The 24,306-nt window shown below is 33.2% G+C and overlaps 2 protein-coding genes and 1 long non-coding RNA gene across 3 annotated transcripts; 2 read left to right on the forward strand and 1 right to left on the reverse strand.

The window, feature by feature from the left end:
- The first annotated feature begins 613 nt into the window (after positions 1 to 613).
- On the forward strand, positions 614 to 5,610 carry LOC111917331 (probable ubiquitin-conjugating enzyme E2 24). The gene is made up of 9 exons (XM_023913025.3): positions 614 to 1,119; positions 1,403 to 1,906; positions 1,990 to 3,226; positions 3,343 to 3,468; positions 3,563 to 3,946; positions 4,022 to 4,085; positions 4,187 to 4,326; positions 4,416 to 4,727; positions 4,899 to 5,610. The coding sequence occupies exons 3-9, from the start codon at positions 2,000 to 2,002 to the stop codon at positions 5,130 to 5,132; spliced, it is 2,487 nt and encodes an 828-aa protein (XP_023768793.1). The 5' UTR covers positions 614 to 1,119; positions 1,403 to 1,906; positions 1,990 to 1,999; the 3' UTR covers positions 5,133 to 5,610.
- Positions 5,611 to 6,948: 1,338 nt separating this feature from the next.
- LOC111917322 (uncharacterized) lies at positions 6,949 to 8,150 on the forward strand. Its single transcript, XR_002858859.2, has 2 exons — positions 6,949 to 7,292; positions 7,873 to 8,150. It is a non-coding gene; the product is annotated as an uncharacterized LOC111917322 (long non-coding RNA).
- Positions 8,151 to 17,160: 9,010 nt separating this feature from the next.
- Positions 17,161 to 19,702, reverse strand: LOC111917312 (probable 2-carboxy-D-arabinitol-1-phosphatase). The gene is made up of 7 exons (XM_023913015.3): positions 19,462 to 19,702; positions 19,085 to 19,236; positions 18,334 to 18,453; positions 18,060 to 18,159; positions 17,733 to 17,872; positions 17,567 to 17,646; positions 17,161 to 17,379 (listed from the first exon to the last, which is right to left on the reverse strand). Exons 1-7 carry the CDS (start codon positions 19,589 to 19,591, stop codon positions 17,253 to 17,255), a joined length of 849 nt encoding a protein of 282 aa, XP_023768783.1. The 5' UTR covers positions 19,592 to 19,702; the 3' UTR covers positions 17,161 to 17,252.
- Positions 19,703 to 24,306: the final 4,604 nt, after the last annotated feature.

Raw genomic sequence — 24,306 nt, forward strand, 5'->3', positions numbered from 1 at the left:
CTTTTAATTTTTTCCATGGAACGTTTTATACTAATATTTAACAAAAGTATTTTAAAATATTATAAAAAATATTAAAATATCATACAAAATCTATTAAACACTTTAAAAATATTGTAAAAGTTAAATACTTGTAAGAAAAAATTTAAATATTTATAAAATATTTGGTTTAAAAGCATTTGTATTAAAATTATATGAAAGAATAAAAAAGTTTAAAAAAATTATAAACAAAGATTTATAACATTATATTAGAAAACCCTATATAAAAAATATCATAAAAATGTTGTAAGAAATTATAAAAATATTTAAGAAATTTGTAAAAAAAAGTTGTTCACATTTAAACAATTTTCTATTTTTTTATACATTTGACTATTTAATTTGTTAAATGCGTTAACATAATATCACTGTCACACATGAAAAAAATTAAATAGTTAAATATGTAAAAAAAAAAAAAAAAGTTATATAAACATGAATAAGACGAAAAAATAATTACTATCCGAAGTCATTTTCCTTACAAATAATATAATTGGTTTTTTTTAAGTATGACGGGATCATAAGTTTTATGACCTAATTTTAAAAACAATTTGAACGCATAATCAGGTGAAGACCGGATACATCCAAAAGCGAAGTGAAAGAAAAGAAAGATGCAGTTGGGAAAAGAAGTAGAAGGAACAAGAAGGGTATATTCTTTTCTCACAATCGGATAATCGCTTGCCTTTATATTTTAATACCCCTCCCCACACCGTCCCACTCAAAATCTCACTTACATCATTTTCTTCAACAAAACAAAACAAACAAACAATTTCAAGATTTCATATCTACCATCTACACAGACAACCACAAGAAGAAGAAGAAGATATAAGCAGAAGAAGAAGGAGGAGGGGAAATGGTTTCTTCAAGCTTTTGATATGCTTAATCATGGCGTGACAGAGGGGATTTAGGGAGGAACCTTCCTCTCTGAAATCCCCACAAAAGCAAAAGCTAAAAGGCTTCCTTTTTCTTTGAACTGTGTGTGTGTGAGAGAGAGAGAGAAAGAGAGTTAAAGAGGCAACTGTGTGTGTCTTCTGCAATTGAACTTCACATGAATGAAGGAAGCCACGTGATGTTTCTTGGCTACAAACGGTACATTTATTTTGCTTCTTCTTCTTGTTTTCTAATGGTTCTTCATAAGATCATGATTGTGTCTAGGAAAACGATTTTTTTTTTTTTGGAGAAATTGGACTCTCTAAGATTGTCGAAGACACAAAACGCGAAACCCAATTACTTCGTATTCATTATCATCTCCTCTAAGAATGATGATGAAGAAATACTTTACAAAAAAAAAAATACTGTTTTTACAAAACTCCTTCCATTAAGAAAAACTTGTTTGAATTCCTGCTAATTATTTTCGGTTAAATTTCAACAGGTGCGGAAGCTAACGGATCATGGCTGCTTTAAAGTTTAAACCCGCAGTTAGCGAACTTTTCTCCTTTCAGGGAAATAAATAGATCATCTTCTCAAAATAGCCAAATTTCCTTCTCATAATCGATAATTATCTCTCTTAGTATATGGTGCCTCGTTTGCTTCTTTTTCTGTATTATCTTTTTTCGGTTGATTCATCTTCTTCGTAAACAAACTCTCCGGGCAAATCTCCTTTTGGCAATTTACATATCTGGCTTCTTTAGTTCCTTTCGGAGCCATTTATTTATATATATAAATATAAATTAATTAAATAGATAAACTCCTTCGGGCAAATCTCCTTTGGCAAATCCAGAATTCATTTCTGGTGAAAACTTTGATCCAATTTATTTGGGGCAAATCTCCTTTTGGCATATCGGGTGTCTCTTCCAGACCCCTCTTTATCGGGCAAATCTCCTTTGGCAATTATCTCCGGTTTCTTTGGAGATCCCATCACTCTCTATATCACAAGGTACCTTCTGTTTCTTAATTCTATCAACTTTTTCGTTTTATTTTTGTTGAATTTTTAAAAATGGTTGCTTTTTCTTTTTCAAGGATTGAAGTGATGGATGTGTTTCTAAGTGATTTCGATAGCTACAGTGAAAGCAGTAGCTCTGATGATCAAGAAGACGATGAGTTCATGTACAGTGGACAAGCAAGCTGTATCCTCTCAAATCTTCAAGAAACCATTGGAAAAATCGATGATTTCTTGTTGTTTGAAAGAAGATACGTTCATGGCGACATCGTTTGCTTGATGAAAGATCACTCACAAATGGGAAAAGTAACAAACTTTGAGATGCTTGTAGACTTGGAGAATCTTAACGAGAAGAAACTAAAAGACATCAACTCCAAAGAGCTTCAAAGAATCCGTTCAATCTCAATGGGCGATTTCGTAATTTCCGGTCCGTGGGTCGGTAAAGCTGACCAGATAACCGATTCGGTAACCGTCCTGTTCGATGACGGGTCAAAATGTGAATTTACAATAACGGACACGGAAAATCTCATACCGATTTCTCCCGATTTAGTCGATGACTCACAATACCCGTATTACCCCGGTCAACGAGTCAAACTCGTGAATTCGACCCGGTCAAACTCGACTCAGTGGTTTTGCGGGTCACGAACGGAAACCCACAATGAAGGGACCGTGTGTAATGTGGATACGGGTTCGGTCCACGTGACATGGCTCGGGTGCGCGTTATTTGGTTCAGAGGGTGGTGCACCGGTGCCACCATCTCTTCAGAGCAAAACAGACTTAACCCTAATTTCGTGTTTCTTGAATTGGCAACTCGGTGATTGGTGTGTTCTACCAAAGATTTCCCACTCGGGTTTTCAAGAAATCTTTGTGATTGCGAAAACAAAATGTAGAATTGATGTGCTATGGCAAGATGGGAGTGAATCGTTTGGGTTGGATTCGAGTTGTTTAAACCCTGTTAACACACTCGATGCTCATGATTTTTGGCCTCATCAGTTTGTTCTTGAGAAAGGGACTTCAGATGATCAGGAAAATAGGAAGTCGGGGGTTGTGAAGGTGGTGGACGCGAAGGAAAAGACAGTGAGGGTAGAATGGGAATTGGAAAATGAAGAGAAGAATGTGGAGGAAATTGTGAGTGCGTATGAACTGATTGATCACCCTGACTATTCATTTAGTCAGGGTGATCTTGTATTTAGGATTCATAAAGGACAGAAATTTGAGAAAGATTCTTACAATTCCTACTTAGATCATATCGGGATTGTGATTGGCTTGAAAAATGGCATTGTTGAAGTCAAATGGGCTACGGGTTTCACATCTAAGGTACGAGTTTCCTTCTTAATATCGGCTAAATGTACCCAATTATACCTTTGCATTTAGATGAGAGAAATTAAATATCCTCATGAGATCTTTCGAGTGATTAATCAATGCTTATACAGGTTGCGCCTCATGAGATCTTTCGAGTGGAAAAGTCTGAAGGCGTATCAGCTACACCACTACTTAACAATGGAAATATGGAAGAGAAATCCGACCATGATACCCGTTCAACGGACCCCACCGAAAAGGTAAATTAACCCAAAAAAGATAAGACATAATATTGCAATTTTTGTCCAATTAACATCTATAATATTGTACTAAACTTTTACTTTATATGGTCAGGATTTATTGGATTCAGATGATGATGATGTTGATGATGATGATGATGATGATGATGAGAAAGATTGCTTAAAGATGTTGTATGATTCCACTACTTTTAGTGTCCCGCGAGCTGCAATCGGGTTCTTATCCAATGTGGCTACACGGTTTTTCGGTTCTCAGAACTACACAACATCGTATGTTAGGTCAGACCATGTATCTGATTTTAACGAGGAAGATGATCAGACATTTGTGGAGACAAAGTTTGAAGAATCCGAGGATTCAAAGGTTGTTCCGGTTTTATCGAATAGTGAGAATCTGAAAGGATTTAGGCAATTTGACATGGTTAATGACTGCTCAAGCCACCATTTTGTTGATAGTGCAGAAAAGAGCTCCATATCAACTCAGGTTAGACCTCAATTTCAAAACCAAACAAAAGAAAATCAATAACTCAAAATATCTAAATGTTTTGGGTTCTTGTAGGTGAAAAAAAGTTGGCTAAAGAAAGTCAATCAAGAATGGAACATTTTAACAAACGATCTTCCGGGTAAGAAACTTTTTTATATTCTTCTTCATTTTCTTGAAACCAATGACAAATTTTAAAGATCCCGAGTCATCAATTTTGAATCTTCTTGTCCATTTTCACAGAAACAATATATGTTCGTGTCTTTGAAGAAAGAATGGATCTAATACAAGCTGCAATTGTGGGAGCATCTGGAACTCCTTATGAAAATGGTCTTTTCTTCTTTGACATTTTCCTCCCCCCTGAATACCCTCACGAGCCCCCGGTAATATTTTATTTTTACTATAATTAATTAGTATTAATATTAGGGTTGAACTTTTTTTTTGACTTATGTGGTTGTTTGGTATCCTACAGATGGTGCATTATAACTCTGGTGGGCTTCGGGTGAACCCTAATTTATATGAATCGGGAAGGGTGTGTCTTAGCCTTCTGAATACATGGACAGGAACCGGAAGTGAGACATGGAACCCTAACGAGTCCACAATTCTTCAAGTTTTACTCTCTCTTCAAGCTTTAGTGCTTAACAAAAAGCCGTATTTCAATGAAGCGGGATATGATCAACAGGTGGGAAGTCCTGAGGGTGAAAAGAATTCGTGTAGCTATAATGAGAATGCCATTCTCATGAGCTACAAATCCATGTTGTACATACTTCGCAACCCACCTAAGGTACTTTTTTTTTTGTCTTGTATCGATCTATAGATGTAAATAATGTAACGTATAAAAAACGTAAATGAGCTCTCCTCATCTTGGGCTATGTTTGGTGATGAGGATGATGAGGGCGTTAATGTCTTTTTGTACAGACGAGAGATATCTCATCTTTTTGTTTAAATAATGTAGCATTTTGAGGCACTTGTGGAGGAGCATTTCAGCAAACGATGTGGGCAGATCTTGATGGGTTGTAAGGCCTATCTTGAAGGGGTTCCGGTAGGAGGTGAAAATGTTGAGACCGAAGGGCAAAATGGTAATTCTACGGGATTCAAGATCATGCTCTCAAAACTTGTCCCTAAGCTTGTGGAAGCATTTACCGCAAAAGGGTTTGATTGTGGTGAATGTAGTAAAAGGGAATTGTAAGTTGTCATCAAATAACATGGTCCTTTTTTAGCTTCACAATGTGCTGGATCCGAAAGAATGTACAACTTTCAATGCATTAGGTGCAAACTGTTGATGCGTTGTTAATTCGGATTTGACAACTTGTTTGCTGAAAAGGAAGTTGTAACTGTTGTATACTATGTAGAATACTGGGGTTTATCAGCAATTACTGTATATAGGTTATGTACACCACTACAAGGGGTTCCTTTTTGGAAGTTGAAGATCTCGAGTTCGGAGTAATGTACAAGTTTTAATGCACAATTTACGTGACATTGAAGCATTATTTATCTAGATTTGATGGCTCTTTGTCTGAGAATGGGAACTACCAATGTGTGCCATGTAGAATATTGGGTTATTGGTGTGGTTTATTTGGATTTGTAATATGCATTTACCTTGTAATATATTCATCAATAATAACAGACTTGTGGATGCCTTTATTGGCTAAACGTAGTTTATTAAATCATTGAACAATATACGAGTGTAAGATATGAATTGTGTTTTAGTTAATTAAAAAAAATAGGATGAGACCTCAAAATAATAATATATTTTTATTTCATTTGTTTACTTCGATTACTATTCGATTTCTTATGCTAACAATGTTCTTTGTGCCAATGCTTATATCAAGCTTATAAATTATTAATGATCTTATGATTATAAATAATTGCATATTATGTTTGGTGTAAGCTGTAAATGATGACATGATTATATATATATATGATTGAATCTAAACCAATACTTATAAGTTCCTTCAAAACTTATCTTTTTTTTGGAACCGCGGAAAGATTTTATTAAAAAACTAGCAAGAAGCTAGAAAAAACATATTACAACAAAATAGAAGCTAAAGCAGGGTTATGAAGTCAAACATTCCAACCAAGCTTAGCTTTGCTATATCTATTGGATATCCAATAAAACGTCATTTCAACAATATCATCGAAAATAAAAGATTTCCTAGGTAACATTGTTCCAAAGATAGTGGAATTTCGGAAGCTCCAAAGACACCAAAAGACCGATATCACCACTGCATCAAAAGTCTTATGTTGACCATCTCTCTAGTTGTGCATCAAAAGTCTTATGTTGACCATCTCTCAAGTTGTGAAGTGAATCATACCACGAGAAGAGATCTGAAACCGTAAGATGCTCAGGTAAATGAACATCCCACCAAATAACAATCCTGCTCTAAATATCAATCTGCTCCCTACATCCTACAAAAATATGATCAATAGTCTCAACAGACGTATGACACATCGGACATAAAATTGACTACACCTCAACCCCACAATACCATAATCTCTCCCTAGTAGGGATGCTCTCCATCAAAACTTACTTATTTGCATGTTTTTATTACTTTTGTCCATTGGTTTTTTATATATTTTCATTTTCTTTGCAAAAGGTTGTTAAAATAATGATTTGTGCATGTTATTACAGCCTTTTTAAGATAAATGAATTTGCGGAAAGAATTTTAAACCATGTGGGAAAAAATCTGCGAATGATAATTTATGAAAATGAATTTCTATAAAATATTAAAACACTATGAAAAAACAAGATTTCAGAATAAAAAGAAACAAAAAATAAATATTATGGTGGAGGGAAGTATGAACTATCATCTAGCAATCCTTCATCCAAATATCCACATGATCATTCCTTATATCAAATTTTCTTTCAGTTCATCCCAAAACAATTGGAATGGTCATATATCTATCACACAACGAGTTGTATAAAAGTTTCTTGTTGTGCTTTAAAAGCCCCATTTATTGGTAAAAAACGGAAGAAACTTTTTTTGGCCTTATTATATACGGTTTTGTGGTTCATTTGGAAGGCAAGAAACTCATTGGTGTTCAACAATAGGAGATGTTCCCCTTTTAGAACGGCGGATGATATCCAATTACTTGGGTTCAGGCCCAGGGCAACAAATTATTGAGGGCATCAAAATTGTCCAACTAGTTATATGTATAGTATATATGACAATGGCCCGAAAACTTATCCCATGGTGATGATCTGTTTACTGATGTCGTGACTCGTGAGAAAAAAAGCTAGGGAGCACACGCCTCGAACCAAACGTCGCACATGCCTAGAATCCCGCTGGTGTTGCTGTCGATTGGAGAAATCAATTCCTACCTAGAATACGTCCCTCATAAATAAAAAGTAAGAGCAGATTTCTCTTTTGTTTCCTTCCGGTAGATAATCGATATTATATGGCTCTCAAATCTCAAATTAATCATTATCAATCGACACTTAGTCCGGAAAAGCAACAATTTCTCTAATCTGGTCCGGTTTTCTCTAATTTGATACAGCAAAAGGCGATTCTGAATTTCTGATTTAGTAGTTCACTGATTTGGGTGTGATTTATTTCTTGTTGGTTATTTAAGAAATCAGATTTAGGTGAGTTCAATCGAAACTTGTGTTTATTTAGGTTCGTTTCAGAAATCTGTTTGATTTATTATTCATCTGATGATCTGATTTCTTCTCTAATTCATTACAGGAAAAAGTAGTTAAAGTCCCAAAGAGTTCATTCTAAGTTTTCTAGTTCAGAAATCATATTTCTGTTTCAGTCTTTTAGAAATCAAATCAGCTTTCTCCTCTGTTTGTGTTTGTGTCGGATATTGTTGTTTCAGAAATAAGATTTTAGTTACTTTAATTTTGAAATTTGTTTGTGTTCACTGTTCAATATTTGTTGTCTAAACATTCTTCCTAATTTTTGTGTTATTGTTTATGTGATGTGCAGATAAAAATTCTTTCTGAATCTGAATCTGATTGTAGAGAACTTGTTTCACGGGAATCCCATTAATAAAAGAAAGTTGAAGTAGCTGTTTGGCACACCCCATCACATGTGGTTACAGGGGCAGTGCTTGGGATCCTGGTTGCGTGTATTTGTTGTCAATGTTTGCTTTGGTGTAATCTGAAATCTGAATTCTATGCATTTGTTGTCAATGTTTGCTTTGGTGTAATCTGAAATCTGAATTCTATGCAGGATTGTTTTATTTTAAAAACAAATTTGTTTGATTTTGGTGGATTGATTAGTTATATATAAAACAAGTCATAAGTTGTTATATTATAATCCTAAAAAAATTGCAAAGCAGAAGTTTGTTGTTAGTCTCTTATTCTTCGGTTAAGATCATAAAATAGCAACATATTGTTCTTTAGAACACTAACTCATTTGATTTTTTTAGAAACCTCATCCGCTAATTATCAAGTTTGATATTGATAAAACAAGACACCAAGTTTTGTTTGATTTTAAAGTTATTGCTTTTTTGTTTATATACATTTTTTATGTATACGTTTTGTCCATTGTACAATACATGTATAAGGGCATAAAATTTTTATTTCATCCCGGGTATCAAAAATCAACGGACCGGCCCTGCTAATGATGATGAATAAAAATTACAAGACTAAATAACAATTAAAATATATCATCAAAAGTACATAAAAGTATTTCATTCCGAACTCATCTTCATGCTTGTGTAGTGACATAGCTAGGATTTTATTTTAGGATAGACCAAATAATTTATAAAATATGAACTAATAGAAAAATACTTCAAATGATAACAAAATATAACTTTGTATCATTTTGTAGTAAATTGTTTTGTCTTTGACCTAGCAGTAGGGAGTGACTTTTTCAAATGATAGGTCATATTTTCAAATCTCTTAGGAGACATAGGTAATATGTAGGAGTAGATTGATTAGTTTGCAGTTTCAAAAAAAAAAGTTGGAAGTAATTGATTAATTAAAATAATAAAAAAATATTAATACATGAACCTGATGAAAAAGAAATTCATTGTGAAGATTTAAACGCAATTTGATCTATTCAAAAAAATGTTGCCTCAATTCTTTAATTGACATGTCTCTACAGATAAATTATTTATTTTATTATGAATTTAAGTCTTAAATAGGATGGATCTTATCCTTTTTTTATTCAAAAGAAATATAAATTCTATATATAATATATATTTCACTTTAAATTTGTGTGAGGTGGGTCAAGGCTCACTGTTGCACTTATATAACTCAATTCTTTAATTGACGTGCTTCAACAGATAAATTATTTCTTTTATTATGAATTTAAGTCTTAAATAGGATAGATCTTATTCTTTTTTTTATTCAAAAGACATATAAATTATATATATAATATATATTTCACTTTAAATTTGTGTGAGGTGGATCAAAGCTCACTGTTACACCCATATAACTATGCCTTTGTGCTTCTGTGATTATATCGCATTCAACTCCACTCCAATCAAATAATCTTATAGACAAAAATAAATTTGCATATCATTATAACTAGATTATTACCTGCGTTAAACGCAGGGAACATATGACACAATAATAATAAAAATAATCAGATAAATTAACAGAAACAAACTTAGCATTATTGGTAACATTGAAATGTTAAAAAAAACAATAAAATGTCTGAATATTTATAAGCGTTGAATGACCTTTTTTGTAAAATATTTTTTGTTTTATTAGTTGGACGATCTCGTCACATATGGGTACTTTCAATCATTTTTTACTTGTGACGCGATACACACTGACATATAACTGACCATGAGTGAAGACGGGTCTACGCAAGTATAATTCAACATTTGATAATGATTGTCCTTGACTTTTGTTAATGACAACGACCGATCAATGTTTCATTAGTAATGTTTTCCTGCATATGAGAAATCTACCAATTATAGTTATAGCAACCTAATTTCTTTTTTCTTTTAAATAGCAAAAAAAAATTCCACCATTGGTAACCAGTTATGTAATATTTTTCTTGCCAGATGATATATTACTATAATGTTTTCTGTCTAGGGATCAATTATGTAATCTTTTTCCACCACAAGGACCAATTATGTAATCTTTTTCTGAACATGAACCATTTTTGTAATGTTTTCCTGCATCGCTATTATCAATAAAGAGCCATAAGTATGATGTTTTTATGGGTCAAACTGAGCTTCATTTTCGTTTGGTATATAAGATGTCTATTTAAAAACGGTATAAACTCTTTAGTATAAACTATAAAAAAAAAAAAAAAAAAAAACTTCAAAAACAAATAAAAATCAATGATAATTACAATAAATTACTACTTTGCATTTAGCCGTAAGTATGTTGTTATGTAAGAAGAGGTGCTTATGTTGTATTCATCTTAATTAAATTTTTATAATATTCAAGCAAATCCAACAATAATTCAGAAAAACAGCGACTCTTTAGCAACATATAGGGCATGAATAATTCAACTGAAAGGAGTAATTAAAATAAATCCAACCATAACAATTCAGCAAATGAGGTAGTTGTAAAGCATAATACTAAATTCCGAATTTGAACAAAGAAGAAGATATCTAGTAATTGTAGAGGCCTAAAGGTTCAATATAACCATAACCATATTTGTTGCAATTTTCTAGATTTTAATCACTTAGTACATTGACTTCATGTTTATTATATTTCTGTTTGAGGGACAAGAAATTCATGCTTTTTATTAAAAGTGGTTTTGGACCACGGGCAAAAAAGTCAAATTCGTTGCAGTTTTCTATTTTTATTTCTCTGGTACATTGAAGTCCATGTTTGTTATCCTAAATGCTTTGACCTGATATAGTTGTTGACAAAAACTTTGAAGGGAAAATGTCCAAAGTATATTGCTATGCTATTTTTTTCCTTCAAATTGAAGTAGCATGTTGTTTTTGTCTTAAAAATAAAAGTGGCATGCTGTTTTTTTCTTGAAAATGAAAGCATTTGATATAACAATACATATTATTGACATCCCCAACCCAACCGATTATTGGCTTCTTTTATGCTTCCTTATAACTACAAATTCTAATGCTTTTATCAAGTATTAAAGCTTAAGATCCATCGTAATGCAAAAAACTAATACACTAAAATGAAGTACTACATTGATTATATGAAAACAAGTAGTCTATAAGTGGTTTTGATGTCTGTAGTTTCCAATCTTAATGTCATTAATGAGTAATGACTGACATGATATAAACATACTTCAACAATGTCCGCGTGTAAGATATCTGGCACTATGGATCTTATGAAGAAGTTCATCTGGCAAGCTGCGCGGTCTATCTTCTTCTACCACTCGTCTGCTGACATTATCATGATCAAACTCCAATTGATGCTATAACTCGTTACAAATATCCAGTCAAGCATGTGCAAACAATCCTAGTTTTCTTGTGATCCAAAGAAGATCATTAAAACCCAAAACCATCATTCATCATCATTCCATTTCTTTTGGTTCCATAAATTTCGATCCTATATCAAATGATAATCTGCAATTCACAGTGTAATATTTAGCAATTACTTGGATGGTAGAGGATAATACTTTTTATACATATGGAACACATGTCAAGGGATAGTAATCATAATGCATCAGGTGATGTTGCGTCTTATAAGCCTGGTCTTATGATAGGCCACTGTTAGGGGTCTCATGAAAAAATTAATATTGTTTTACATCGATTCACAAAAATCACATCTTGAATGAATTTGCAACTCCAGTAAATGTAGTATGTCTATTTGCAAATTTGATAACTCTTTAGCTAGATGATTTGAGCAACCTACATGTTGTTGCCTACCTATTTTCCTGTATGTTTATATCACTAACCAACCAAATTTGGTTTTTTTGGAAACTTTGGTTCATTCTTGCAAAAAGGTCAAAAAAAGTCAAGAACATCATGATTCATATTCCCAACCTTTATAACAATAGTTACACATAGAAAAGCTTCATGTATACTTAATAAGAAATAAATAAAAGAGCAATAATGTAATAAAAAGAACTTAAAATACACTTATATAATAACCAAATAGAAGAAATTAAATTGCCATTTTTTGCAAAGAAGGCTAATCTAATCAAAATTTAGAACATGAAATCAAAAAATATTGGACCAATAATAAGGGAGGAGGGAGTCGTTCCCATTGAACCCACCGAACCCACTGCCACATCAGTTTTTCTCTTTGATTTTTCTTCATCTTTCCAAACCCACAACACACGGAAATCCTATCTTTCTCAACCCACTTAATTAAAAAAATATACAAAATAATCAAGATAAAATCTTAATTAGCAATATAGTTACCGTCGGTACCACTCCGTCTTCAGCGGGTTGTTTAATTGGTTTCACGAACCCACTTCATCGTCTCTCTCTCTCTCTACTTTCTCTCTCTCATTTTCTCTTGTACCATATGTTTTAAGACTTGTATCTTAGTTGTTTAGTATTTTTTTTAATTGAGTGGGTTGAGTGGGTTGAAAAAGATATGATTTCCGTGTGTTGTGGGTTCGGAAAAATGAAGAAAAATCAAAGAGAAAAGCTGATGTGGCATTGGGTTCAATGGGTTCAGTGGGAACAACTCCCTCCACCCTAAACAAAATAATGTAAGTGCATTGTTATTTTTGTAAATCATTATAGTTCATAAATAGGGGGTGGAAGAGGTTTTCTTAAAAATCATAAGGATGGACGACTTACCATGCTTACGGATTAACATTCATTGAAACAATCCAAGGATGCACTAAGGATTTTGGTCAAAAATATTTGCAAAAAAATTTGGTTGTCAATCATGCATGGACAGGAATCAAAACAAATAAATAAAAGCCATTTAAATATAAGAAGTAATAAATTAAACTAAAGCTAAATTAGGATGGTTCTAGTGACATTACAAGTTGAAATGATCATAACCAGAAATATGAAAAGCCTCTGGTTTATCCTACTAATGGAATTAGTCTTATTGACGCCTTTCAGAATGTTTTTGGTGGCATAAAGAAGGCTCAAACATGAGTTCTTAAAGAAATTTACATAAATTGTCATATTGGTTTATTGCAGAGGTCCATACAAATTAATAAGGTTCATAAATATGGAGTGTATCTATCATCTTCTGTTTTCAATTCAAGAAAAATTGATACAATATGAGTATTAAATCACTAAAAAGCTTTTATCAGTTAAAAGAAAATTGTATTGGCGCATCAATGTTACTTCAATATACCAATTTTTTAATTCACTTGGATGCACAAAAGAATTACAGAACTTTTAGAACAAATATAATCTATTCAAACCATATTATACACAACATGGTATTTGATTTGTAGAATTTACCATTGTTTTAGCAACAATATAACTAATAAATAATCCATCAAAATGTCATTCTACAATAGCCTATAATCATGAATAAAGGCACATGGAAATTTGAAATGTAGGTGTTTTTTATGAAAAAATCTATATAGTGCTAAATGATAATGAAAAAGAAAGTAAATATAGGTGATTATGATATAACGAATGTGATCATGTTTTTCTAATTTAAGTTACACTATCCAGATAAAGTACTACAACTTTAATTACAAAATATATTGTAATTGTATGTTGTGACAATCAATTTATATTACCTGTATTATTTAAAACACTTGATATATTCTAAACTAAATGACAATAAGGTTTCAAGAAACTAATTTAATCAAGTTATCTTTTGTGATCTTTTACTTTTAATTTAATATCAAAATTTTATTTCTAGTCATAGAATTAAATCGAACATTTTTTTCCCAGTCACTCAAACATAAATAAGACAAAAAATTTGGAATTAAAATGAATGTTAGATGATATAATTAAACAAACAATTAAAAGTACAATGCTATTTCTTGCATTGGGCCTAATCAAGGGCTAAATGCAAGATATAACGATGCGTTTGTCTAATATATCATTATACTTTCATTTATAATTCTTATTTTTTTTTTTTAATTTATGTTTTTCTTAATAAACCACTGTACTTTCAAAGTACAATGATTAAATAAGAATTTTTTTTTTTAAGTATCTTCCAAAGAAGACGTTGAACTTCTGCTTTTTATCATTCATCTTGGTAACCAGGAGGCAAATTTCCACTTAAGACAAGTTCTATCTACAAATACAATGAATCATAAATTATTAAGAAAAAAAGTTACAAGGTCACCTAAACAGTTAAATTTGGAAAACAATACCCAGTGATGAAATTTTAACAGGGAAAGGGTCAAATTTGCAATATAGTTTCCAAGGAACACATAGCAGTTTAACAACTATAATTTTATAATACTAAATCAATGAATAAATTGACCCCATCACTTTTCAGATTTTAAACATTGGAGAACTGGTCTTTCATTTTAAGTATAAAATTGTATTACAATAAATTACTAAAAAAAGAATTAGGGATATACCTCTCCTCTTGAAGTACGTGGACCAATACATAATAAAGAATTAGGGATATACCTCTCCTCTTGAAGTACGTTGACCAATACATAATTTTGCATCCACGTACCATTTCTAAAGCCTGAAACAATAAAAAGGAATTAACTTTATCACCGTATACATAACTACTCATGCTTCTGTACAACAATAAAGCACTCATCAATAGCAAACATATCTACAAATCCATGGAGAGAAATATATTTGAATCATAAGATCCTATTTGTTGCCATACTAACTCAAGCATATTAACTTTCACCACCTAAGCTCCCAAAACAGATAAAGTTAGATTGAAATAAAACCAAATTAGCTTAAGTAACATAATATCCCAATTTTGTTGACTTCATACTCAAATAAACATGTTTTATCATATAGGGTCTGATAGAAGTCACAGAACATAAATAGGGAGGGAGATGAGGGAGGAGGAACAAAACCGGAACCAAAAAGTAATATATAGTTACTTTCCGGTAGACCCATAAGAATTCAAAATTCTCAGTAATTTCCTACAGATCCATAAACAGAAATCCATTTAACACCAAATAAACATTATTTTACATAAAAGTTAAGATAAATTCTTAGGGTCTAGGAGTGGTATTTTAGTCATTTACAAAAATGAGGTAGGATTGGAATTGAATTCCATGGTTATATGAAAGGAAAGTTGATGTAGTGAAATTGAAGATTGTAGAAAAGTAAGAAGTTACTAAAAGGTGACTACAAGGTTCTTCTTCTATGGTCATTGGGTACATCTGTATCGATGCTAACTCCCACTCTGCATAGTTGATTGGTTCTGAATAAAGCTTATATTCTTTCTTTACCAATTGAAACTGCCTTTTCTTTTATCTTTTGTGCAGCAGTGTTCCCAACTACAATGATGAAATAACATCCAGTCTAAGTATCAAATACATGTGATGTATTTTAAAAATAAGTTGTTTTAAAGTGAACAGTGTGTCTACATATAGGGTTCTGGCTTTCGAGTCTAGAATTGGTGGAGTGATTAGTTTAATGTAAAAATTTAGCTATTAGTATTAGGGTTATCTTCCAAATTCATTTCCCCTAAAACCAATATGAAATCTTATAGATTCTGTACAGAGTAGATTTTGTCGAGGAAATATAACGTGAAACAACAATATAGATTTATTCATCTTCCTTCGTTATTTTACAAGTTTTATTTATTAAGCTGCAATAAATACTTTCACCAACAAAAGTAAATACAAATGAAAAAAAAAAACGGATAAAACCAATATGTTAAAATTCACTTGTAAAGAGTTCTTGACATAACTCCTTTGTAATTTTTCACTTTGGCTTCAATCTTCAAATTTTCTTTGTTTCTAAAAGGCCTACATCATTATAATCTCAGATGCTGAATTTACAACTTAAATAAACATCATTCATAAACTTTACAGAAACAAAAAAACAATAATGAAGTATATAAACATACCTCTTCTTTTCAAAATATGTATTACCATTTTCATCAATGTTTTCTTCATCATTTTCACCCTCATTGTTCGCATCAAGAAAATAAATTTGTAAAGGGTAAAAAGCATGAATTAACATACCTTATGTTAATATTCCCCTTAAAGATGTAATTTTTTCTGCTCTGATAATAAAAATAGCCAAAATTCATTGCAATAAGTTGTAGAATAAAATTAATTAAACCAAATAGAGACAAACAACTACATTGGCAATCAAAAGCAATCTAAATGACATAATTTCTTAAACATTTAAAGCAAAAATGGAATATAGAAGAAATTAAAACAAAATAGATGGATTGGGAGAAGGCAATTAATAGTTCTAGCATATTTGAAGATGAAGACAACCAACTACAGTGGGGAAATAAAGCCATTAAACTCACTCAAACAAAAAGAAAAAACATCATGAACAAACAAAAAGAAGTTCATGCATCAATGATAATAGTATTCAAATCCATTTCTCCTATTACATTATACAAATCGCGTGTTATGATAGTGAGTTTTGTATGAGGATTTTCATCGAACACTTTGCATGCATTATTTAAACTAAATGAAATATTGTATAGAATGCGTGGATTGAAAAAAACGGATACCATCCAAGTTGAGATAGGGCGTACAATATAGAATGACACTTGCCTACCACTAAAATCGTAGTTTCTTACTCGAAATTAAGCACAACGTCTGGTTGTTATTCTTCTGCTCCATGGCTGATTTCTGCACCAAATAAAACTGAGGGAAAAGTGATATTCAACATTACATAGGTCACTTAGGCAAGTAAAACTGCAGTAAACTGTAGGGATAGTGGGGCAAGGAGTTTGGCTCCAGCCTCCAGATTTCTCATGCATCGTGGGAAGGAGAAAGTGGAGAAGAAAGACGGAGTTGATCATCAAGCAAAAGAACTATTGAAAACTATTAATAGGGATTAGGGATATATCTATTGAGTCTCATGGGGATGTTGCGGAGAGGAAAACCGAGGAATGAAATAATGAAATTAGGAAAGAAATGCAGAAGGAAGTTACAATACGAGGCGCATTCATATTTTGGGTTTGGATGATCTCATCAAAACGATCCTAAGGTGGAAACCACACGAGTGATGTGCTTATGGCGAAAGGAAGACGTCTTAACTTAAGTAGTGGAAAATGTGAGAAGAAGAATTACATCTAGGGGTGTCAAAAAAATCTATATCAATTAACATATTTCTTTTCTTAGATGAAAAAAAAAAAATAGCTACAGTTATCTCGTACCTTAGCATTTAAGGCACGCAATCGTACTCATGGCAAAATCATCAACGCATTGGTCTCAAGTTCCAACTTCCAATAGCATCTTTTTGAATAATGTACTATTGTTTATTCTTTTTAGTAACATATCAGGTGGATATTCAATACTTTCTTTTATATATTTATTTGTTTCAATAACTAACAATAACACATTTAAGTTTTAACAACATCTCAAAATATATAGATCTAATAAACATAATTGTAATCAGTGTACATATGAGCCGTCATGTTCAAAGATTGAAGCATGGGTTCGCCTTCCACATTCAACTTAAACACCGTTACCCCACCATTATTCACATCAACCGCCCGAAACCTAATAAATTGAAAATTCGGTTTTATTGTACTGTACTGTGTTTTACATGTATTGAACTGAGACTGATATCATCAGGACAAAAACCACATTTTTTTTCGTCCCGCACAAAAAGAAAAAGCGGAAGCTCTAAATCTATGGTTTGTACAAAGGACGTAAATGCCCTCCTCATCCTGAAATAAATACATACCTCTCAGGGCTTAGTCCAAGAGCCGTGCATATTAGCGCCCGTAATATTGATTTATGGGTCACAACAAGAAAACTTTCTCCCTAAAAAACAAAGGTTGTTACTTGTTAGCCATAATGTGAAACGACTAAAATACCCTTTCGGGTGTAAACGAAGAGTGAGTTCTTACAGGTGTAAACAAGATTTCCTTCCAAGCAATTTTTGCAGTGTCCCATAGTTGGCGAACAGGATAAACACCGTTTACATTGAAATTGGAGGGGTCTTGTCTCCACATTGTGTACTCTTTTGGATACATTCGCTTAGCATCCTCTGCCTCCAAATGCTGAAACTCATTTAGTATATAATAATACATAGAGACTAGAGGCATGACTTAATCTAGTAAGCTATATATGATATATCAGTGTTTCATTTTGATTTTTGACTTAATGCAAAAAGAATGACTAGATAGATAAATTCATAGAAATGAGTCTTTCCCCATTAAGTCCTATATGCTGACCATTTTTCATGCCTTCAAGATAGAATAGATGTGCCTCCTTCAATGTATCAAGAAAGATCAACGGCTCTTCCCTCCCATTCCACAAGATTTCAGCAGTCGACTGCATTAAGATCACAAAATTTAAGAACTAGATTACATCTAAATGCAAAAAATAGCAATGTACTTGTATATTACTTTTTTATTAGAGCATTCTAACTCAATAGATTTACAGAGTACATTGCTATTTCTTGCATTTAGCCCTTTAATTTACCAAAAGCAATAGTTTCATATGAACCTTGGCACGAGAAATTGGACTGGAGAAACACTGGTCAAAATGTATATCTGCCAAAGCTTTCTTGCATCTTTCTGCTTGTATGATTCCAGTTTCTGTTAAGATTGATAAGTTTGAGCTTCCCTGAAGGTCATAAATCAGCAGAAAATATCAAAATGTTATAATCATAACAGTTTAGAAGTAAAATTGATGTTTTATGTATTTGATAAAATGAATAAGGCTTAATGAAGAAATATAAAATATGGCAAGATTGATTTGGGTCACATAAAGACTTTTGATTCTTCTTTAACTATAACACTTCTCAAACAAACAGTCGTTCCTTATTCAGCTTCACTTATAGACACATGGGTAAAATAGTCATTTACTCTCATTCAGCATAACAATACAGAAGCATGCCCTTAATCTGCTATATGTGAGTGTTTCTTCTTGACTTGATGCAAAAAGAACAAGTTACTAGAGAATGAGGAAAATGCTCATTCAATCCTATGCTATTACAAGTTTGCTCTTATTCTTTTTTTTTTCTTAGTCATTTTCTCAAATTGTCTTTAAGCATAATTTATCTACACAACACTGGATGAAAAACAAAGTTCTACTTGTTATTACCTTGTGTTCTCTTCTTTAAACACTATTTATAGCGTGCATATTTTACTCATCAAAGAGTGAGCTCTAATATCATCATTTTAAGAGCTTATGCCATGTCTTGATATGTATGCATGGTTTCAGAAGATTAAAGGTAAAATAAAGAATGGCAAACCTGAACTCTACTTTCATCGTTCCAAGAGCTTAAGCCATGCCTTACAAGAGTCACTTGTTTCGGGGATGACAATAATTTCTGTGTAAGAGAAGTTGTTGCTTTACTATAATCGTACGCACCACCAGTCACTGAAGCATCGTTGCCAATTGTCCCTGCAATGGTCGCATATATACCTTAAATACTTCATCATCAAATTCTTCTGTTACTCAAAATAACATACAAAACGGGTTGTTTGAGATTACAACAAATCCAACTCAAGTTGATGAAGATTAATCCACACAGATCAGCCGACCATTCAAAACGCATTATCATAATATCATATACAGCATAATCACCCAATTCAGTTAAAAGAAAATATATCTAGGGTTAGATCTAACCTGATAATGAACATAGAATCTGAAATCGTGGAGATGAACAAGGAGTGTAGGATTGAGGAAACTTTTGAGATTTATCAGGTATAGGATTGAAAGGTAAATGAGTAGTTGTTAGAAGAACTCTAGAGCCCATGTTAATCCAGTGCGTTTGTCTGATTTTAGCGTAAGGGCTTTGCTAAAATTGGGGAATATTTTATGTTTGGCTCGGAAGGGAATGGCTGAGGAGAAACCATGTGTGAAATGATTGGATTAGGAGCACCTGCGGTATCATCAGACTTTAATGGTAGGGCCAAAACTTCATAACCGATCTAAGATTTATACTATGAAAATCATGGTATCCGCTGTTGGAACAAGAACTATCTTGGAACCGTCAAAATCAGCTTAAGCGGTTTCCGTTCCGATTTCTAAAGTTTAGGAACCGTCTTAAATGGTTCCGGTTTCGATTCTTATTTTTCGGAACTGCTACTCGCCGGGTACTCGTAGAACCAGTATATCTATACTACTTTATAATACATTCATAATGAGAAGTTTAAAAGTTTTAAAACCAAGGAGGTTAAATCTTAATCCTTGATTTTACATGAAATAGATCTAAGGGTAGTGGTGCACAAAAAAAACCGGTTCACGATCCGAACCGGAATCCGAACCGAAAACCGGTTCACCTCTGAACCGGTCCAAGCTAGAACCGATCCGATGCCGAACCGAACCGGCGGTTTGAACCAATTCGTATTTCCAAACGACGGGACCGGTTTACAATGAACCGGTTTTGGACCGATTATGAACCGGTTTTTGAACCAATTATGAACCGGTTATGAAACGGTTTTTCGAGATGTTTGAAGATGTTTTTTTTATGTAACCTATAATATCCCAAAAAATAAAACAAACAATCAAAAAAATATACAATTTCTGCCGTTTTTTTTTAACATGTTTGAAGAACCGGTTTAAGATGATCCAGTTTGAAGTGAACCGGGTTGCACTAAACCGAACCGGTTTGTATAGGATCGGATAAATTTGATGGTGAACCGGTTTGAAACCGAACCGGTTTAAGGGTGAACCGGTGTTGACTTTGTTGACTTGAACCGAACCGGTTCGGAAAAAAACCGGTTTGTACACCTCTATCTAAGGGTATAAAATTATGATCCATGTGAATTAAAAATGACCAATTCAAATAAAGTATTTTTATCAACCCTAGGTATAAAAAACAACTCCACAGGACCCTAATCCCATTTCAGTTTTTATCATCGACCACTTGTTTCTCTGTTAGCTCAATTCGTGTATTCCTCTCATCTCATCCCTAATTATAACCACAAACCACCAATTATTTCTAAATCGGCGGCGACCTACGATGTTACCTTTGTCATCACAACCCACCATCGTAGATGTCTTTAGTCCTAATCTATACTACTTTATAATACATTCATAATGTGAGGTTTAAAAGTTTTAAGACTAAAGTCTTAAAATTAATGAGGTTAAATCTTAATCCTTGATTTTACATGAAATAGATCTAAGGGTATAAAATTATGATCCATCTGAACTAAAAATGACCAATCCAAATAAAGTATTTTTATCAACCCTAGGTTTAAAAAACAACTCCACAGGACTCTAACCCCATTTTAGTTTTTATCATCGGCCACTTGTTTCTCTGTTAGCTCAATTCGTGTATTCCTCTCATCTCATCCCTAATTATAACCACAAACCACCAATTTTTTCTAAATCGGCGGCGACCTACGATGTTACATTTGTCATCACAACCCACCATCGTAGATGTCTTTAGCCCTAAACACACTATCCTTTCCTTCTTCATCTTCAAACTTTCTTTGTACCACTTTGATTTTGTGTGTTGGGTGCGACTTCATATTTACAGACCCATTGTTGTTTTCATTTTCATCTCATGTGGATTTTTGCTTTTGATATTACAAGTATGAGTTTTTGATTGATTTCCTCGATTGCATTTTTGTGGTAGCCATCGGTACTCCACCTTCTTCCCCAAAAACCTCATCGCCAAAGTATAGACCCTGCTCCGAACCACACTCATAATCTATTCTTTTATTCTTTATGCTTACTTTTCAATTATTTATAAGTTGTGCATATGAATCTGCTATTTAGGCGTGTTTTGTTTGTTTATGGGACGAGTTTCATCTAATTTTAATATTTTTAACATAAAATTTAAATTTGGGGATATACATTTTCATACAAAATGGTTTTGGAACTGATATAGGGCTGTATTGTCTAACTTCTATAAACATGCCCAAACTGCTCCTATTTTTCTTATCATGGACAGCAGAAAAAGATTGTCTTGAAATGCAAGGGTTGCATTGTCCAACTTCTGTGTAATGAATCTTTGGATTAATTCATTACTTCATGTTTTTTATGTTTTCTGTAAACTCTTGAAATTTCATCGCCTTTGTTGGCAGCCACTCAAATGTTCAATGCTATTGTTGGTGTTCTTTCATATGGTGATGTCACACCCTCGAACCAGACGGCGGAAACGTCTGAGGGCTCGTGTGACTATAAATTGAAATATCATCACAATTAATATACATGAAACATAACACAATCGTCACCAACATTACATATTACAATTGACATTGTTCATATCAAGTACATTGTTTTACATTTCAAAATTCGAAAGCATAAATTGTACGATAATTGACATTTGCATAAAAGAAATCCCAAAATACTCTTGATGGTTCTTCAGCTTATCGATTATCTGATAATACAAGTTATTTTGAAAACGGTCAACATATATAATGTTGGTGAGCTCATAAGCATGTTAGATTGAAAAACTTTGTATTGGGCACGTAACCAAGAAAATCCGATATTTTCTGTAAAATTCTCTGAAAAGGTGTAATGATTAAGTATGAATGTATGTGTGATTTTTATTGTAAAATCATGTATAAATGAAAGATCTAAAATCCTTGTATTATATTTGTTATGAGAAAAGGGTAACAATTAATAGTGTTTCCTCAGAAATCCAATATTTTCTTGTTTATAAAAGCGTTATAGTTCTTGCATCATCGTATAAGTTGTTTTGTATCGACACGATCGAATGGTTTAATCTCCGAAATGTTAAGATGGTATTGGATCTCTATGTGAGTCGTTATAACCATGCATCATAATGACTAGATTTCCTGTCTTGGCATTTTTCCAAACGCCGGTATTTGATCAAGGTTTTGTCGCCCTAGACTAGCCTAGTTTAGCTGTAGCGAACAACTAAGGCGTGGGGGGTCACCCCGTATAGATCTATACACAAAATCTCGCTCTCCCTCCAGGAGACTCTAATTATAACTACATGCTACAACCATACACTCAGTGATGTCAACCGACAAGTCACACTAGATCCCAAATATTTCCACATGAATAGGTATGGCGTTATCTGTATTTAGTTTACAAACACTAGTTGATATATGGATGTGAAGTGACAAAGCCCAACAAAACATGAAAAAAAGGACAAATGTGGCCCATTAGATGTGTAAATTGTTTCAAGGCTTGTTAGGTATGCAGAAGGACACTTAAGGCCCATTAAGCATATTTATCATGTAAATGGGCCACTAAAGCTCAATAAACATGTGAAGGATAATGTAGGCCCTTTAAGCGTGTAATTGGGTCACTAAGGCCCAATAAACATGAAATGAATATATTGGACCCATTATTCATGCAAACGGGTCACGAAGGCCCAATAAGCATGCATAGTAAGTATTAGGCCCAATATTCGTATCCTTATTGTATGTCGTTTGTTAGTTATAGTATGGTTCATTTAGTTGGAAAAATTTATTCATAATGTTATGAAAAATCTATTGTATTGTTATAATGTTATTTCTAGTGGGATACGTCAAAATTCTATAATTTGAACTTGTTTTTAATAAAATTACACTTTAGGTTCCTTATGTAACACCGTAAATTTCAAAACAATTCTTCTTTTGAAAACATATAATTCTCAATGCATATTTCACAAAAACATCATTTATTAAAATCACAAAACATAGCACCATGTTTAATTAAATGGTAATCCAGGATCCTCAAAGCATAATTCTTCTCTGGTGTGTACAATCAAGTCGGTGCCATCCCACGATCCTGAGAAAACCTGAAACACATAACACATAACACGGTAATCACGAAGCTTAGTGAGTTCCTCAAAATACCACATATAACACATATTAGCCACTCAAGACTATAACTCTGTGGACTCTATGGTCCTCGCTCAGTGGACCCGGTGGTCCTAACTCTGTGAACCTTCCGGTTCTAACTCTGGGGACCTTCCGGACCTAACTCTGTAAACTCTGGAATACACACAACATAAATCACATAGGAATAATGCAGTGCATCACAATCACATAGATAGCATATGAAATACTCTGTCATATAACTCTAATTACCACTCTAGGTAAAGTATAGTGAGAATACTCACCTCGGGAAATCTCGAAGACTCTCGAACTCAGGAAACTGATCTAGCCTCCGCCTAATCACATAAATAAATCACTCTAAATAAATAACGAATCTCAAGAGCTGGATAAGTCTCATACTGTGACCTCTAGAAGGGTAAAAGACTATTCTACCCCTCCTCTGAGTCAAAGGTCATCCCCCTTGACCAACCCTAAAAGTCAATGAAAGTCAACCGTCCAAAACTGACCAGACTCGTCGAGTTCATACAACAACTCGACGAGTCCTTGCGTGACCACCGACTCCCCTTAAGGCCTTGCTTGACCCGCTGAGTCAACCCTCAAACTCTTCGGGTCACCACTGGTGTCAAATCGCGGGCAACCCGATCCGACTCGTCGAGTCTTCCCATGGACTCGACGAGTTTCCTCCGTGGATATGCTCATTCGACCTTCTGAGGTCAGATATGCTTCT

Source organism: Lactuca sativa, chromosome 4 (assembly GCF_002870075.4).
Source record: "Lactuca sativa cultivar Salinas chromosome 4, Lsat_Salinas_v11, whole genome shotgun sequence".
NCBI lineage: Eukaryota > Viridiplantae > Streptophyta > Magnoliopsida > Asterales > Asteraceae > Lactuca > Lactuca sativa.